The sequence below is a fragment of the Heterodontus francisci genome, chromosome 25 (assembly GCF_036365525.1).
Source record: "Heterodontus francisci isolate sHetFra1 chromosome 25, sHetFra1.hap1, whole genome shotgun sequence".
Classification (NCBI taxonomy): Eukaryota; Metazoa; Chordata; class Chondrichthyes; order Heterodontiformes; family Heterodontidae; genus Heterodontus; species Heterodontus francisci.
The window spans coordinates 79,033,454-79,052,653 of NC_090395.1; the positions used below are offsets into that span (position 1 = coordinate 79,033,454).

The 19,200-nt window shown below is 44.5% G+C and overlaps 1 protein-coding gene across 2 annotated transcripts in view; it reads right to left on the reverse strand.

Annotated features, from left to right (window-relative positions):
- Nucleotides 1-19,200, reverse strand: part of LOC137384010 (striatin-interacting protein 1 homolog) — a 223,875-nt gene that overhangs the window by 156,860 nt on the left and 47,815 nt on the right. For both annotated transcript variants that reach the window (XM_068057577.1, XM_068057576.1), the window contains exon 4: nucleotides 11,797-11,931. In XM_068057577.1, coding sequence (XP_067913678.1) covers nucleotides 11,797-11,931 — 135 coding nt within the window. The remainder of the gene's footprint in view (nucleotides 1-11,796; nucleotides 11,932-19,200) is intronic.

Here is a 19,200-nt window from a genome sequence, read left to right on the forward strand (position 1 = left end):
CTGAACTATCTGTTCTTTCAAGGCAGTCCATTGTTCAGTTACTGTTTTGCCTGCCAAACTTTGATTCCAATTTATCGGCGTGAACTTTCCCCCAGTCAATTATTCTTGCTCTGGATTGTTCCTTGTCCTCTTCCATAGCCAACCTAAACATTATGATACAATGATCACCATTCCCTTAATGTTCCCCGACTGACACTTGATCCACTTGACCCACCTCATTCCCAAGAACCAGGTCTAGCCAGGCCTCCTTTTTTTATTGGACTGGAAACATACTGCTTTAGAAAATTCTCCTGAACACACCCTGGGAACTCTTGCCCCTCTCTGCCCTTTACACCACTACTATCGCAGTCTATATTCAGATAATTAAAGCCCCTATTATTAATACTCTATAATTCTTGCACCTCTCTAATTTCCTTGCAAATTTGTTCCTCTACATCTTTCCCACTGGTTGGTGGCCTGCAGACTACACCAAGCAAAGATACTGCACATGTTTTGTTCCTTAGCTCTAGCCAAATAGATTCTGTCCTTGACCTCTCTGGGACATCCTCTCTCTCCAGCACGGCAATGTTCTTAATCAACACTGCCACCCCTCCCCCTCCCCTTCCTTTCCCATCTTTCCTGAACATCTTGTATCTAGGAATATTTAATACTCAGTCCTGCCCTTCTTTGAGACAGGTCTCCGTTATAGCTACATCATATTTCCACTGTAACTCACCAATCTTATTTACCACACTCTGTGCATTCACATACAAGCACAGTAAACCTAATTTAGACTTTATTACTTTCTCCATTACTCTGAACCCACCTAATAACTTATTATTTCCTACTCTAGTGCTATCTGTCTCTCCCAATATTTTGCGCACCTTGGTATTCCTCTCTAGTGTTACCTCTTGGTACCCACACACCTGCCAAGTTAGTTTAAACCAGGGTTGTCCAACATACGGCCCAAAGGTTCCCATCCGACCCACGGATGTAAACTGTACTCGGCCGTTGCTCCTTCTTGCTGTGCGATTTTTGCCCTCGGCCGTTGCTTTTGGCTTCAGGGATGAGCAATTTCTTCCAGCCCGCCAAAGATTTCTATGACTAACAATCGGCTGCCCCTGCTGAGTGAGCAACTGCTGGGAAATGTAGTCTCCTGGTGCCCCGGTACCTTCAGATGGAACCGTAAACCGCGGCAGCAACTCCCAGTGAGCACCACATGCCTGCGTGGTGATTGGCTGTGGCTTGGCAGTGCGACCCTGGAGGTTAATGAGTGGAGCAGGTCACGACATATACAGCAGTTGCAATCAGCGTGCTGATTAAAGTGTAGGTGAGCCCGAGGCTTACAGCCTAGGCCTGGCAAGAGAGAGGGGGAGAGCCAGAGGGTCAGGGAGACAGCCAGAGAGAAGGGGGAGAGAGAGACATGGCAACGTAGTGATGTCACTGGACTAGTAATCCAGAGGCCGAGGCTCATACCTTGAGGACACAGGTTCAAAATCCCACCCTGGCAGCTGGTGGAACTTAAATTAAGTGATATAGTTCAATCAGAAACTAGGGTCTTAAATCTAAGCAGAGGAAATTAAGATATGAGGGCCAAATTGGCCACGGTGGATCAGGAAACTACGTTAAAAGGTATGACGGAGGACAGGCAATGGCTAACATTTAAAGAACTAATACATAGTTTACAACAAAAATACATTTCTTTAATGCACAAAAACCCAGTGTTCCAACCGTGGCGAACGCAAGAAATCAAGAATGTATCAGAACAAAGGAAGAGGCGTATAAAGTTGCCAAAAAATGGTAAGCCTGAAGATGGGTACATTTCAGAATTCTGCAAAGGTGGACAAAGAAAAAGATTAAGAAAGGGAAAATAAAGTACGAAAGTTAACCAGTAAGAAACATAAAGAGACTGTAAAAGCTTTCATAGGTATGTAAAAAGGAAAAGATTAGAAAAGACAAATGTGGGTCCAATAGAAGCGGAGTCTGACTGACGTATGAGAGATTGAGTCAGTTAGGAATATATTTGCTGGAGTTCAGAAGAGTGAGGGGGGATCTCATAGAAACCTATAAAATTCTAACAGGACTTGACAGGGTAGATGCAAGAAGGATGCTCCCGATGGTGGGGGAATCCAGAACTATAGATCCAGAACTTGTCTAAAGATATTGGGTAAACCTTTCAAGACTGAGATGAGGAGAAATGTCTTCACTCAGAGTGGTGAGCCTGTGGAATTCGCTACCACAGAAAGCAGTTGAGGTCAAAACATTGTATGTTTTCAAGGAATTAGATATAGCTCTTCGGTCTAAAGGGATCAAAGGGTATGGGGCGAAAGTGGGAACAGGTTACTGAGTTGGATAACCAACCATGATCATAAGGAATGGCGGAGCAGGTTTGAAGGGCCGAATGGCCTACTCGTGCTCCTATTTTCTATGTTTCTATGGAGTCAGGAGAATTTATAGTGGGGAATAGGGAAATGGCAGAGAAACTAAAATACTTTGTGCTTGTCTTAATGGAGGAAAATACTAAAAACCTCTCGACAATAATGGAGAATCAAAGGACTAGTATAAACGATGAAGTGCAAGATATTAGCAAAAAAAATTACTAGAGAAATTAATGGGACTTAAAATAGATAAATCCTCTGGACCTGATGATCTACATCCCAGAGAGCTGAAAGAGGTGGCTGTAGAGATAGTAGAGGCATTGGTGGTCATCTTTCAAAATTCTATAGACTCTGGAATGGTTCCTGCAGATTGGAAGGTGGCAAATGTAACCCCACAATTTAAGAAAGGAGGGAGAGAGAAAACAAGGAACAACAGACCTGTTAGCCTAACATCAATCATAGGGAAAATACTAGAATCTAATGAAGGATGTGATAACAGGACACTTAGAAAATAATGGTAGGATTGGGCAGAGTCAACATGGATTTATGAAAGGGAAATCATTTCTAAAAAAACCTGTTGGAGTTTTTTTTTTAGGATAGACAAGGAGGAACCACGGTGGATGTGGTGGATCACATTTGGTTAGACCAAAGCCAACTAGACACGCCATTGCAAACACTCAGAATGAGACTTCATGAGGAAGTTTTTGATAAGATCACACACAAGAAGTTAGTGAACAAAATTAGAGCACATGGGATTTGGGTGGGGGTGGGGGGGGGTTGAATATGCTGGCATGCACAAAAAACAGAGTAGGAATAAATGGGTCACTTTCAAATTGGCAGGCTGTGACTAGTGGGGTACCACAAGGATCAGTGCTTGGGCCACAGCTATCCAGAATCGATATCAATGATTTGGATGTGGTGATTAAACGTAATATTTCCAAGTTTGCAGATGACAGAGTTGTGAGAAGGATGCAAAGACGCTTCAAGGGGATTTGGAAAGGCTAAGCGAGTGGGCAAAAATTTGGCAGATGGAATACCATGTGGAGAAATGTGGGCCTATCCACTTTGGTAGGAAAAACAGGAATACAGAGTATTTTGTGAATGAGAGAGGCTGGGATGTGTTAAATTTCAAAGGGACTTAGGTGTCCTTGTTCATAAGTAACTGAAAGCAAACATACAGGTTCACCAAGCAATTAAGGCAGCAAATGGTGTGTTGGCCTTCATTACAAGAGCATTTGAGTATAGGAGTAAAGAGGTCTTACTGCAATTATATAGAGCATTGGTGAAACCGCATCTGGAGTATTGTGTGCAGTTTTGGTTTCCTTACCTAAGGAAAGATATAGTTGCCAACGAAGGACTGAACAAAGGTTCACCAAACTAATTCCTGGGATGGAGGGATTGTCTTATGAGGAAAGATTAAATAGACCAGGCTTTTATTCTCTGGGATTTAGAAGAATGAGAGGTGATCTCATTCAAACAGACAAATTCTTACAGGGCTCGACAGGGTTGATGCAGGAAGAATGTTTCCCCTGGTTGGGGAGTCCAGAACCAGGGACGTAGGCTCAGAATAAGGGACAGGCCATTTAAGACTGAGATGAGGAGGAATTTCTTCACTCATTGGGTGGTGAATCTTTGGAATTCACTGCCCCAGAAGGTTGTGGAGGCAGAGTCGTTGAGTATGTTCAAGACTGAGATCGATAGATTGCTAGATATTAAAAACATCAAGGGTTATGGGAACAGTGCAGGAAAATGGTGTTGAAGTAGAAGATATGCCATGATCTCATTGAATGGCGAAGCAGGCTTGAAGGGCTGAATGGCCTACTCCTGTTCCTATTTCTTGTGGGGGGGGGGGGGGGGGGGGGAAAGAGGAGGTAGAGGGTGGGAAAGACAGAGAGCCGGGGTGGAGGGTGGGGGGCAGAGAGAAGGGGGAAACACAGAGCCGGAGGGGGTGAAGACGAAGAACCAGAGGGGGGAAGAGGGCAAGAGAGAGAGCCAGAAAGGGGAGGGGCAAAGACAGAGAGCCAGAGAGAAAAAGGGAAAATACAGAGAACCAGAGAGAGGAGGGGAGCGAAGACAGAAAGCTGGGGGAGGCTTGGCGGGGGTGGTGGGAAGACAGAGAGCCAGAGGTGGTGGTGGTTGTTGGGGGGGGGGGGGGTGTTGGGGCAGATAGAGTGTCAGGGGAGGGAAAGAGACAGAGAGCGCTAGACAGGGGGTAGACAGCACCAGAGAGATAAAGAGAGACAGAGAGGCAGAGAGGCAGACTGAGGGGGTTGGGGGGGGAGAAGAGAGACACAGAGGAGAGGAGAAGAGAGACAGAGAGGAGGGGAGAAGAGAGACAGGCATGGGGAGTCGGGGGGGAAGGGCAGGGGGAAAAGGATAGCGATCACTATCTGGAACACTCTGGATTGCTGCATCAGGCGTGCGGCCAGACACTGACTACTTGTGCAAGCAAAAACCATGCCATGTATTTCACTAAATCAGCATTCAACATAGTAAATTAATCTTCTAATTTAAAGTTAGTTCACAAAAGTGCATACTTTTTGTTGTTTTGATTAATAGTAAATAAATTTCCAATGCCTTTAGCCTTCCGAAATTTGCTTACCGGCTCCCTACGTAGGACAAAATTTGTAATGTAGCCCCTCACGTGAAAAGGTACGACAGCCCTGGTTTAAACATTCCCCAATATCACTAGCAAATCGCCCCGCAAGGAAATTGTTCCGGTTCTATTTAGGTGCAACCCATGCAGCCTATACAGGTCCCATCTCCCCCAAAACCAGTCCCGATGCCCCAGGAATCTGAAGCCCTCCATCCTGCACCATCTTTCCAGCTACACATTCATCTGCTTTATCCTATTTCTATACTCATTTGCACATAGTACTGGGAGCAATCTGGAGATTACTACTTTTGCAGTCCTGCTTGCTAATTTCGTATCTAACTTCATAACTTCTGATCGTGCAGTCCTCTTTTTACCCATGTCGTTGGCACCGATGTGGACCACGACTGCTGGCTGTTCACCCTCCCCCATGTTGTCACTGTTGACCTTCGGTTTAAATTACTCCGCACCTCCTTTCCCCAGCACCAAATTCCCACACTCACCAAATTCCCGCCACAACTCCATTTAGCAAATTCACCCAACATTCATTAAACTCTGTGTTTAAAAGGTCTGTGTCCAAATTGGCAGGCGACTAGTGGCACCCTCAGGATCTGTACTGGACCCCAGCTTTTCATTAATCAAAGAATGATAAAGGAAGACATGTCATATATCCAAGTTTGCTGATGACATTAAATTAGGTGGCACAGTTAGTATAGACATGACCAGAAAGCAGCAAAGGGACATTGACAGACTGCGAGCAAAACTGTGGCAGATGGAATTCAATGTAGGAAGGTTTACGTGCATCCACTCTCGACCCAAGAAAGATAGATCAGAGCATTTTCTAAATGGGAAGAAGTTAGGAACTGCGGATGGGCAGAAAGATTTAGAAGTTCAACTGCAGGAATCATTAAAATCTCGGACAGGTACAAAAACATTTAAAAATCTAATTGAACATTGGTCTTTATCTCAAAAGGACTGAAATAATGTTACAGCTGTACAGAGCTCTGGTTAGACCCCATTTAGAGCAGTATGTTCAGTTCTGGGCACTGTACCTCAAGAACGGTATATTGGCCTTAGATGGGGTGCAGCACATTCCCCAGAATACCAGGGCTAAAAGGGTTAAATTATGAGAACAGGTTGCATAGACTCGGCTTTATTCCTTTGAGTATAGAAAATTAAAGGGTGATCTAATTGAGGTGTTTAAGATGATCAAAGGAGTTAATAGGGAACTATTTCCTCTGGGGGAAAGTTGAGTCCAGAACAAGGGGGCATAATCTTAAAATTAGAGCTAGGTCATTCAGGAAAGACGTCAGAAAGCACTTCTTCACACAAAGGGTTGAGGAAATCTGAAACTTTCTCCTTCAAAAAGCTGTTGAGGCTGGGGTCAATTGAAAATTTAAAAAAGGGAATCAATTTTTGTTGACAAAAGTATTAAGGGTTACGGAACCAAGATGATCTGAGTGGCATAACAGGCTTGAGGGGCTGAATGACCCACTCCTATTCCGTTGTTTCAATGAGGGTCGGTAATCTGGTGGAGTGTGATGGACTACTCTCCACTTGCCTGGACGGGTGCTGCTCCAACAACACTCAAAAAGCTTGACACCATCCAGGACAAAGCAGCCCGCTTGATCATCCACCACCGGTGCACTGTGGTAGCAGCGTGCACCATCTATGGGATGCACTGCAGCAACTCACAAAGCCTCCTTTGACAACACCTTCCAAACCTGTGATCTCTACCACCAAGAAGGACAAGGGCAACAGATGCCTGGGAACACCATCATCTGCAAGTCCCCGTCCAAGCCACACATCATCCTGACATAGACCTATATCGCAATTCCTTCACTGTCGCTGGGTCAAAAATCCTGGAACTCCCTTCCTAACAGCACTGTTGGTGTACCTACACCACATGGACTACAGGGGTTCAAGAATGCAGCTCACCACAACCTTCTCAAGTGCAATGAGGGATGGGCGACAAATGCTGGTCTTGCCAGTGACGCTCACATCCCGTGAAAGAATAAAAAAAAAAGAGTTCACAGATTTAAGCTAATTGGCAAAAGAATCAGAGGGGAAAAAAGTTTGCAGAGCCACAAAGAGCAGTGGAATGGGACTAATTGGATAGCTCTTTCAAAGAGCTGGCACAGCCAGGATGGGCCAAATGACTTCCTCTGTGCTGAATGATTCTATAACTCAGCTTTAGCTTACATAACTGCACCAACCTTGAAAATAATAAAACTTAAGTGTTTGGAGCTGCGAATAGCTCAAGTGAAATAAAGGTGTATTATTTGACTTTTAAAAATTCTACCCAAAAATATGCACTACAGCATGTGATCCTTACATATACAATACCACTGAGGAATAGAATGTTAAGTTCACACATGTTCATGGTCAAGAGGGGGGACTTGAGAAACATAGGTACAAAACGATTAGACTGCAAGAGAGTGAGTATTCTCTGTGTGGTGTTGGCAACCTCAAACAGAAGGAAACTTCATGCTAAGTTGTGCAGTGGGACAGGTGGCAGAAATAACAGTAAACAAAGAGGAAGGATCAGGAACATTAGTAATATTTATAGTTTAAATTACTGAGACAAGACAAATCAGCAAGTAGCGAAGAGATGGCATTCAGATACTAAATCACTCAAAGTAGCCAGGCAGGTTAATAAGGCCATAAAAAAGCCAAGTTCCGGAATTCATTTCCAGAGGGCTAGAATTGAAAAGTACAGAAGTTATGTTAAACTTGTATCAAACCTTGGTGAAACCACACTGGGAGTACTATGCAGAGTTCTGGTCTTCATGTCAGAGGCTGGGAATTTTGCAGTGAGTAACTCACCTTCCTAATGACCCCCCCAATGCCTGATCACCATCTACAAGGCACAAGTCAGAAGTGTGATGGAATACTCAACATTTGCCTGGATGGGCAACAACACTCAAGAGGTTCAACATCATCCAGGACAAAGCAGCCCACTTGACCCTATCCACCACCTCAACATTCACACCCTTCACCACCGACGCACAGTGACAGCAATGTGTACCATACAAGATGCACTGCAGCAACTCACCAAGACTCCTTCGACAGCACCTTCCAAACCCATGTCCTCTACCACTTAGAAGGACAAGGGCAGCAGATGCATGGGAACACCACCATCTCCAAGCTTCCCTCCAAGCCACTCACCATCCTGACTTGGAACTATATGGCTATTCCTTCACTGTCGCTAGGTCCAAATTCTGGAACTCCCTTCCCAACAGCAGTGTGGGTGTACCCATAATCTAAAGACTGCAGCAGTTCAAAAAGGCAGTTCACCACCAAGGGCAATTAGGGATGGACAATAAATTCTGGCCTAGCCAGCGATGCCCACATCTCATGAACAAATAAAAAAAAGTTTCAACTTGTGAGGAGGCCAAAACTATTAGGTAATTACTAATAAACCCAATAAGGAATTCACGAGAAACTTCTTTACCTGAGAATGGTAAGAATGCGGAACTCGCTACCACATAGAACGGTTGAGAAATAAATATATTTAAGGGGAAGCTAGACAAACACTCAAGGGAGAAAGCATGCTGATAGGTTAGATGAAGATGGTCGGAGGCTCATGTGGAGCATAAACAGCATTATGCACCAGCTAGGCTAAATGACTTGTTTCTGTGTTGAACACATGATGCAATTTTCTATGAAATTTTGCATTTTATGGAAGACTGGAGGTGAGGAGTTTTACATTTGCTCCCTCTGGATTCATGGGTGGAAGGATGGAGGACTTAATAGAGGAAATGGTTAGAGTGGGAGAGACTGAGGGCTTTTACTGAGGACAAGGGCATCAACTGCAAAAGGTGAGGACAGCCGGCAGCTGCAATATTTAAGGGGATATTTCAGAATACACAGAATAGATACATTTCAACAAGAAAGAAAAATTCCAAGAGTGGGACCCGCCATCTGTGGTTAACTAAAACAGTTAAAGATAGTATCAAACTTAAAGAAAAGATGGGAGGCAGGTCAGAAGATTGGACAGAATATAAAAAACAGCAAAGAATGACTAAAAAATTGATAAGGAAGGTAAAATTAAAGTACGAGAGAAAGCTAGCTAGAAATATAAAGACATATAGTAAGAATTTCTAGAGATATTTAAAAAAAGAGTTAACAAAGTGAGCGTTGGTCCTACAAAAAGTGAGTCTGGGGAATTAATAATGGATAATAAGGAGATGGCAGATGAATTGAGCAGATATTTTGCATCAGTCTTCACTATTGAGGATACAAGTAACATCCCAGTATTAGCTGTAAGTCAGGAAATGAAAGGGAGGGAGGAGCTCAAGAAAATTACAATCACCAGGGAAAAGGGGTACTGAACAAATTGTTGGAGCTGCGGGCTGACAAGTACCCTTCATCCAAGGGTGTTAAAAGAAGTGGCTAGTGAGATAGTTAATGCATTAGTTTTAATTTTCCAAAATTCACTAGATTCGGGGAAGGTTCTGTTAGATTGGAAAATAGTGAATGTAACTCCTTTATTCAAAAAGGGAAGGAGACAAAAAGCAGGAAACTACAGGCCAGTTAGCTTAACATCTCTCTTAGGGAAAATGTTAGAATTTATTATTAAAGATGGTCCAGCAGGGCATTTTGCAAAATTCAAGGTAATCAGGCAGAGTCAACATGGTTTTGTGAAAGGGAAATCACGTTTAATCAATTCATTGAAGTTCTTTGAGGGAGTTACATGTGCCTATGGATAAATGATATGTTGTAGTTAGATTTCAAAAAGGCATTTGATAAGGTGCCACATCAAAGGTTATTGCAGAAAATAAAAGCTCATAGTGTAGAGGCTGACATATTGGCATGGATCGAAGATTGGCTAGCTAACAGGAAACAGAGAGTAGGCATAAATGGATCATTTTCGGGTTGGCAAGATGTAACAAATGGTGTGCCACAACTTTTCACAATTTATATAAATGAGTTAGTTTAGTTTAGTTTAGTTTAGAGATACAGCACTGAAACAGGCCCTTCAGCCCACCGAGTCTGTGCCGACCATCAACCACCCATTTTATACTAATCCTACACTAATCCCATATTCCTACCACATCCCCACCTGTCCCTATATTTCCCTACCACCTACCTATACTAGGGGCAATTTATAAAGGCCAATTAACTGAAGGTATGGTTGGTAAATCTGATTACACAAAGATAGGTAGGAAAGTAACTTGTGAACAGGACAGAAGGAGGCTACAAAGGGATATAGATAGGTTAAGTGAGTGGGCAAAGACCTGGCAAATGGAGTATAATGTGGGAAAGTGTGAAATTGTCCATTTTGGCACAAAGAATAAAATAGCATATTATCTAAATGGTGAGAGATTGCACAGCTCTGAGTTGCAGAGAGATCGGGGTGTCCTAGTGCATGAATCGCAAAAGGTTAGCACGCAGGTACAGCACGTAATTAGGGAAAGCTAATAGAATGTTATCGTTTATCACGAGGGGAATTGAATACAAAAGTAGGGAGGTTATGCTTCAGCTATACAGTGCATTGGTGAGACCACATCTGGAGTACTGTGTACAGTACTGGTCTCCTTATTTAAGGAAGGATGTAAATGCGTTGGAGGTTTACTAGACTAATACCTGGAATCGGCAGGCTGTCTTACAAGGAAAAATTGGACAGGCTAGGCTTGTATCTGCTGGAGTTTAGAAGAATAAGAGGCGACTTGATTGAAACATATACGATCCTGAGGGATCTTGACAGGGTGGATGTGGAAAGGATGTTTCCCCTTGTGGGAGAATCTAGAACTAGGGATCACTGCTTAAAAATAAGCGGTCGCCCAGTTAAGACAGAGATGAGGAGAAATTTTTTCTCTGAGGGTCGTGACTCTTGGGAATTCTCTTCCTCAAAAGGCGGTGGAATCAGAGTCTTTGAATATGTTTAAGGCAGAGCTAGATAGATTCTTAAGTAGCAAGGGGATGGAAGGTTATTGGGTTAGGTGGAAATGTGGAGCAATCAGCTCAGCCATGACCTTATTGAATTGCGGAGCAAGCTCGAAGGGCCAAGTGGCCTACTCCGGCTCCTAATTTGTATGTTCGTAATCATAGCGGGAACAGTAGACCACAGACAAGGTTGTAGGGAATTTGGAAGTGCAGAGAATGTGTTTCTAGGAAAGACATAAAAGGGATAGAGGAGCCTTGTGAGATGACAAGGTCGAGAGATGACCATGAATGAGTACGAGTTTAATTGGGGATAAAATAGTTGCATTCACCAAAGAGAAAAAAAACTAGCAGTGGTTGGAAAATACATTGATGAGCTCGATCACGCGCAATGCTGAGTCCGCATCTCACTGTGTGCAACTGATAGCCATATTACTGAACTTTCCCTTACTCAACACTTGGAAAGACATGGCTGCTCTTAAACTGTTGAGATAAGGAAGTTGGCAGTAAAAAAAACTCAATTAAAAGGAGTTTTGCCCACCCAGAAGCATTCCATTGAAACCAAATCAGATGGGCAAAGGGTCATGTGATCCAGCAAGTCAGACAGTTTGGATTCAAATTCAGTTGTGATAGATTAAAGTGAAATTAACTTGCAAAAGTCTCAATTCCATTCTGAGGTGATAAGGTGACCAATAGAAGCGCCCTAATGCAGCAATCAACTGGCTGTTGTAGAAAATGAAAAAAATGTCACATTACTGCCATATGATTACTGAGGTTAGGGCAAAGCAGGAGTTTACTTTGTATCTTGTGCTCTGGCCCATCTGGCAGTATTTGTGTTCTGACACTGGTTGTTCTAATTGGAACGGGTTTCACCTTAATGGAACAGAAACTTGCGGGAAAAAAAAGTCTGATTAGTAAATTTACAATACATTCATCTAAACAGCTTTATTTAGACGTTACCTTGTGCCATATAAAGTATGGCGCGAGCCACTTTCAATCTTTTCTCCCTGGCAGTTACCTCCAGGCCATCCAGCAATCTCATGGCATGGGTCTGGTGCTCTGAGATATCCACTTCGGTCCATTTCTTGTCTTTCACTGCATAACAAATCATTAGCATGTATTGGTTATTCATATTATAGCCAAAAATCATACAGCAGGACAGCTTCTGCTCACATTTAAAAAATACATTCCTGAGAATATGTTACAAGGCATTTACAATTTGAGGAGCTATGAAACATCATATAATGCAACTAAGTTAGTGAACTGAAACCTGACATTTTATTTCAATTGTGACAAAAGATCCTGGAGCATATCAACATTACAAAGGAGGTGGTGTTAGAGGTTTTGAAGCGCATTAAGGTGAATAGATCCCCAGGGCCTGACCAGGTGTATCCTAGGATGCTATGGGAAGCAAGGGAGGAGATTTCTGGGGCCCTGGCAGAGATTTTTGTATCATCGTTAGCCATGGGTGAGGTACCGGAAGACTGGAGGATAGCTAATGTTGTGCCTTTATTTAAGAAGGGCAGCAGGGATAAGCCAGGAAACAAGCCGGTGAGCCTTACATCAGTGGTGGGAAAGTTATTGGAAGGGATTCTGAGAGACAGGATTTATATGCATTTGGAAAGGCATGGTCTGATTAGGGTTAAGGTTTGGCCATGTGAGCCACATGGAAGATGGCAGGATCCTCAAAGACACATTTGTACAGCGAGCTCGCCACTGGTATCAGACCTACCGGCCGTCCATGTCTCCGCTTCAAAGACGTCTGCAAACGTGACATGAAGTCCTGTAACATTGATCACAAGTCGTGGGAGTCAGTTCCCAGCGATCGTCAGAGCTGGCGGACAGCCATAAAGGTGGGGCTAAAGTGTGGCGAGTCGAAGAGATTTAGCAGTTGGCAGGAAAAAAGACAGAAGCGGAAGGGGAGAGCCAACTGTGTAACAGCCCCGACAGCCAATTTTTTCTGCAGCACCTGTGGAAGAGTCTGTCACTCTAGCATTATCCTTTATAGCCACTCCAGGCGCTGCTCCACAAACCACTGACCACCTCCAGGCGCTTACCCATTGTCTCCCGAGACAAGGAGGCCAAAGAAGAAGAAGAAGAAGGAGGTCTGATTAGGGATAGTCAGCATGGCTTTGTGTGTGGGAAATCATGTCTCACGAATTTGATTGAGTTTTTCGAGGGGACCAAGAGGATTGACGAGGGCAGGGCGATGGACGTTGTCTACATGGACTTGAGCAAGGCCTTTGACAAAGTCCCGCATGGTAGGCTGGTCCAGAAGGTTCAAAAACATGGGATCCAGGGTGAGCTAGCAAATTGGATACAAAATTGGCTTGGTGATAGGAGGCAGAGGGTGGTAGTGGAGGGTTGTTTTTCAGATTGGAGGCCGGTGACCAGTGGTGTGCCGCAGGGATCAGTGCTGGGCCCTCTGTTGTTTGTCATATATATTAACGACTTGGATGTGAATGCAAGGGGCATGATTAGTAAGTTTGCAGATGACACCAAAATTGGTGGTACAGTGGACAGTGAAGAAGGTTGTCTCAGGTTACAACAGGATATAGATCAACAGGGAAAGTGGGCAAGGGATTGGCAAATGGAATTTAACGCAGACAAGTGTGAAGTGATGCATTTTGGGAAGTTAAACCAGGGCAGGACATATACAGTGTATGGTAGGGCCCTGAGGAGTGTTGTTGAGCAGAAAGACCTTGGGGTGCAAGTACATAGTTCCCTGAAAGTGGCAACACAGGTAGACAGGGTGGTGAAGAAGGCATATTGCATGCTTGCCTTCATTGGCCGAGGCATTGAGTACAAGAGTTGAGACGTCATGTTACAGTTGTACATAACGTTGGTTAGGCCGCATTTGGAGTACTGTGTGCAGTTTCGGTCGCTGCATGACAGGAAAGATGTGATTAAGCTAGAGAGGGTGCAGAAAAGATTCACAAGGATGTTGCCTGGTTTGGAGGGTTTGAGTGAGAAAGCGAGATTGGATACGCTGGGTCTGTTTTCCCTGAAGCGAAGGAGGCTGAGAGGGGACATGATGGAGATATATAAAATTATGAGAGGCATAGATAGGGTAGATAGCCAGAGTCTGTTTCCCATGGTAGGGGTGACTAAAAGTAGAGGGCATAGATTTAAGGTGAGAGGGAGGAGGTGCCCTGGTTTAACTTCCCAAAATGTATCACTTCACACTTGTCTGCGTTAAATTCCATTTGCCACTCCCTTGCCCACTTTCCCTGTTGATCAATATCCTGTTGTAAACTTAGACAACCTTCTTCACTGTCCACTGTACCACCAATTTTGGTGTAATCTGCAAACTTACTAATCATGCCCCTGACATTCACATCAAAGGGGCAAATTTTCCACACAAAGAATAGTGGGTATCTGGAATGAGCTGCCTGAGGAGGTGGTGGAGGCAGCAACAGTAGCGACATTTAAGAGGCATCTGGACAGGTACTTGAATGAGCAAGGCATAGAGGGATATGGAATTAATGCAGGCAGGTGGGATTAGTATAGGTAGGCATTATGGTCGGCATGGACACGGTGGGCCGAAGGGCCTGTTTCTATGCTGTACGACTCAAAGCAGAAACAGCCACTCAATTAGCGAAGTATAACACTAAATTGCAGAAATTCAGAAAATGCATTTGCAGGGGCGCAGAATCCTGGAACTTTCACACTCGCGTGTTCTCACAAGGTGGATTACAATCTAACCTGTACCAGTGAGACAATGCCAGCAGAGACCAAGTGATTCTCAATAACAAACAGCAACAAAAAAAGTAAGAGTGCAGTTGTCTGGGATCATACAAACAACAACCAGGATAGCAAGTGCAGCACAGGAGGACCCAATGGCAAGGAAAGAGAGGACTCACTTTTTTTTTAAGGTAAACTTCCTTTATGTTTGGCCCAAAGGTCAAAAAGGCAAACACTGAAACCTCTGCACAATGCAGGTTTGCACAGCAGCTAAGAAGTGTACTAAAGGAGCCTGTAATGTATCCTTCCCCACCACAGGGCATTTTGTTCAATCCTACCCGCACTGCTGGACCTGAAATTAGGTTAGAATCATAGAAAGATTAAGGCACAGAAAGAGGCCACTTGGCCCATGGTCCCTCTGCTGGCCGAAGATCAATCCACCTATTCTCATCCCACTTTCCAGCATTTGGTCCGTAGTCCTGCAGATTGCGGCACTTGAGGTGCATATCCAGACTCCTTTTGAATGAGTTGCAGATCTCTGTCTCGACTACCCTTTCAGGCAGAGAGTTCCAGACTCTCACCACCATCTGGGTGAAAAAGTTTTTCCTCAGCTCCCTTCTAATTTTTCCACCCATCACTTTAAATCTATGCCCCCTCGTCAGTGACTTCTTTGCTAAGGTGAATAGACCCTTGACCTCCACTCCATCCAGGCCCCTCAAAATTTTGTACATTTCAATCAGATCTCCCCTCAGCCTTCTCTGTTCCAAGGAGAACAACCCCAGCCTATCCAATCTTTCCTCATAGCTGCATTTTTCCAGTCCTGGCAACGTCCTCGTAAATCTCCTCTGTACCCTCTCTAGTACAATTATATCATTTCTGTAATGAGGTGACCAGAACTGCTAGAGCTCTTCGGGGGGGTTTAAACTAGTTTGGCAGGGGGATGGGAACCGGAGCCACGGATCAGTGGATGGGGTAGCTGTTGAACAGGCAGATACCGAGTGCAGAGAGTCTGTGAGGAAGGTTAGACAGTTGACAGGGCAAAGTTGCAGCCAGTATGATGGGTTGAAGTGTGTCTATTTTAACGCAAGAAGTGTCAGGAATAAGGGTGATGAACTTAGAGCATGGATCAGTACTACTATTTGTGGCCATTACGGAGACGTGGATATCACAGGGGCAGGAATGGATGTTGGATGTTCCGGGGTTTAGATGTTTCAAAAGGAATAGGGAGGGAGGTAAAAGAGGTGGGGAGCGGCATTGTTAATCAGGGATAGTATCACAGCTGCAGAAAGGGAAGTCGTCGAGGAGGGTTTGTCTACTGAGTCATTATGGGTGGAAGTCAGAAACAGGAAAGGAACAGTCACTTTGTTGGGAATTTTCATTAGACCCCCCAATAGCAACAGAGACACGGAGGAACAGATTGGGAGGCAGATTTTGGAAAGGTGCAGAAGTAACAGGGTTGTTGTCATGGGTGACTTCAACTTCCCTAATATTGATTGGAACCTCCTTAGTGCAAATAGTTTGGATGGAGCAGTTTTTGTCAGGTGTGTCCAGGAAGGTTTCCTGACTCAATATGTAGATAGGCCGGCTAGAGGGGAGGCTATGTTGGATTTGGTGCTTGGCAACGAACCAGGCCAGGTGGCAGATCTCTCGGTGGGAGAGCATTTCGGTGATAGTGATCACAACTCCCTGACCTTTACTATAGTCATGGAGAGGGACAGGAGCAGACGGGATGGGAAAATATTTAATTGGGGGAGGGGGAATTACAATGCTATTAGGCAGGAACTGGGGAGCTTAAACTGGGAACAGATGTTCTCAGGGAAATGCACGACAGAAATGTAGAAGTTGTTTAGGGAGCACTTGCTGCGACTGCTGGATAGGTTTGTCCCGATGAGGCAGGGAAGGGATGGTAGGGTGAAGGAACCTTGGATGACAAGAGATGTGGAACAGCTAGTCAAGAGGAAGAAGGAAGCTTACTTAAGGTTGAGGAAGCAAGGATCAGATAGGACTCTAGACGGTTACAAGGTAGCCAGGAAGGAACTGAAGAATGGACTGATGAGAGCTAGAAGGGGACATGAAAAAGTCTTGGCGGGTAGGATTAAGGAAAATCCCAAGGCGTTCTACACTTACATGAGGAACAAGAGGATGGCCAGAGTGAGGGTAGGGCCAATCAGGGATAGTGGAGGGAACTTGTGCCTGGAGTCGGAGGAGGTAGGGGAGGTCCTAAATGAATACTTTGCTTCAGTATTCACTAGTGAGAGGGACCTGGTCGTTTGTGAGGACAGCGTGGAACAGGCCGATATGCTCGAACAGGTTGAGGTTAAGAGGGAGGATGTGCTGGACATTTTGAATGATATGAGGACAGATAAGTCCCCAGGGCCAGACGGGATATACCCAAGGATATTACGGGAAGCAAGGGAAGAGATTGCTGCGCCTTTGGCGATGATCTTTGCATCTTCACTGTCCACTGGAGTAGTACCAGATGATTGGAGGGTGGCAAATGTTGTTCCCTTGTTCAAGAAAGGGAATAGGGATAACCCTGGGAATTATAGACCAGTCTTACGTCGGTAGTGGGCAAATTATTGGAGAGGATTCTGAGAGACAGGATTTATGATTATTTGGAAAAGCATGGTTTGATTAGAGACAGTCAGCATGGCTTTGTGAGGGGCAGGTCATGCCTCACAAGCCTTATTGAATTTTTTGAAGATGTGACAAAACACATTGATGAAGGAAGAGCAGTGGATGTGGTGTATATGGATTTTAGCAAGGCGTTTGATTAGGTTCCCCATGGTAGGCTCATTCAGAAAGTAAGGAGGCATGGGATTCAGGGAAAGTTGGCTGTCTGGATACAAAATTGGCTGGCCCATAGAAGTCAGAGGGTGGTAGTAGATGGAAAGTATTCAGCATGGAGCTCGGTGACCAGTGGTGTTCCACAAGGATCTGTTCTGGGACCTCTGCTCTTTGTGATTTTTATGAATGACTTGGATGAGGAAGTGGAAGGCTGGGTTAGCAAGTTTGCCAATGACACGAAGGTTGCTGGAGTTGTGGATAGTGTGGAAGGCTGTTGTAGGTTGCAACGGGACATTGACAGAATGCAGAGCTGGGCTGAGAAGTGGCAGATGGAGTTCAACCTGGAAAAGTGTGAAGTGATTCATTTTGGAAGGTCGAATTTGAATGCGGAATACAGGCTTAAAGACAGGATTCCTGGTAGTGTGGAGGAACAGAGGGATCTTGGGGTCCATGTCCATAGATCGCTCAAAGTTGCCACCCAAGTTGATAGGGTTGTTAAGAAAGCGTATGGTGTGTTGGCTTTCATTAACAGGGGGATTGAGTTTAAGAGCCGTGAGGTTATGCTGCAGCTCTATAAGGCCCTGGTTAGACCACACTTGGAATATTGTGTTCAGTTCTGGTCGCCTCATTATAGGAAGGATGTGGAAGCTTTAGAGAGGGTGCAGAAGAGATTTACCAGGATGCTGCCTGGACTGGAGGGCATGTCCTACGAAGAAAGATTGAGGGAGCTAGGGCTTTTCTCATTGGAGCGAAGAAGGATGAGAGGTGACTTGATAGAGGGGTACAAGATGATGAGAGGCATAGATAGAGTGGATAGTCAGAGACCTTTTCCCCAGGGTGGAAAGGGCTATCACCAGGGGGCATAATTTTAAAGTGATTGGAGGAAGGTTTCGGGGAGATGTCAGAGGTAGGTTCTTTACACAGAGAGTGGTGGGTGCGTGGAATGCGCTGCCAGCGGTGGTAGTAGAAGCAGATACATTAAGGGTATTTAAGCGACTCTTGGATAGGTACATGGATGATAGTAGAATGAAGGGTAGGTAGTTAGTTTGATCTTAGAGTAGGTTAAAGGTTCGGCACAACATCGTGGGCCGAAGGGCCTGTACTGTGCTGTACTGTTCTATGTACACAGTACTTAAGTTGTGGCCTAACCAATGAATTATACATTTCCAAAATAACCTCCCTGCTCCTGTATTCTATACCTCGGCTAATAAAGGAAAGAATTCCATATGCCTTCTTAACCACCTTATCGATCTGTCCTGCTACCTTCAGGGATCTGTGGACATTCACTCCAAGGTCCCTTACTTACTCTACACTTAGTATTTTCCCATTAATTGTGTATTCCTTTGCCTTGTTTGACCTCCCCAAATGCATCACTTCACACTTCCCCAAGTTGAATTCCATTTGCCACTTTTCTGCCCATCTGACCAGACCATCAATATCTGCAGCCTCCAGCTGTCCTCCTCGCTATCTACCACACAGACAAGATTTGCGTCATCCGCAAACTTATTGATCGTACCCACTATATTTATGTCCAAATCGTTTATACCACAAAAAGCAGGGGATCCAGTACTGAGCCCTGCGGAACGCCATTGGAAACAGCCTTCCAGTCGCTAAAGCAGCTGTCAACAATTACCCTTTGTTTCCTGCCACTAAGCCAATTTGGTATCCACCTTGCTGCATTTCCCTGGATCTCATGGGATTTTTTTTTTAACCAGTCTGTCATGTGGGACCTGGTCAAAAGCCTTGCTAAATTTATGTAGACCACATCAACTCCACTAGCCTCATCTATCTTCCTTGTTTCCATTCCTGAGTATTTCCAGCATTTCTTGTTTTTATTTCAGATTTCCAGCATCCGCAGTATTTTGCCTTCATCTTCCTTGCTACTTCCTCAAA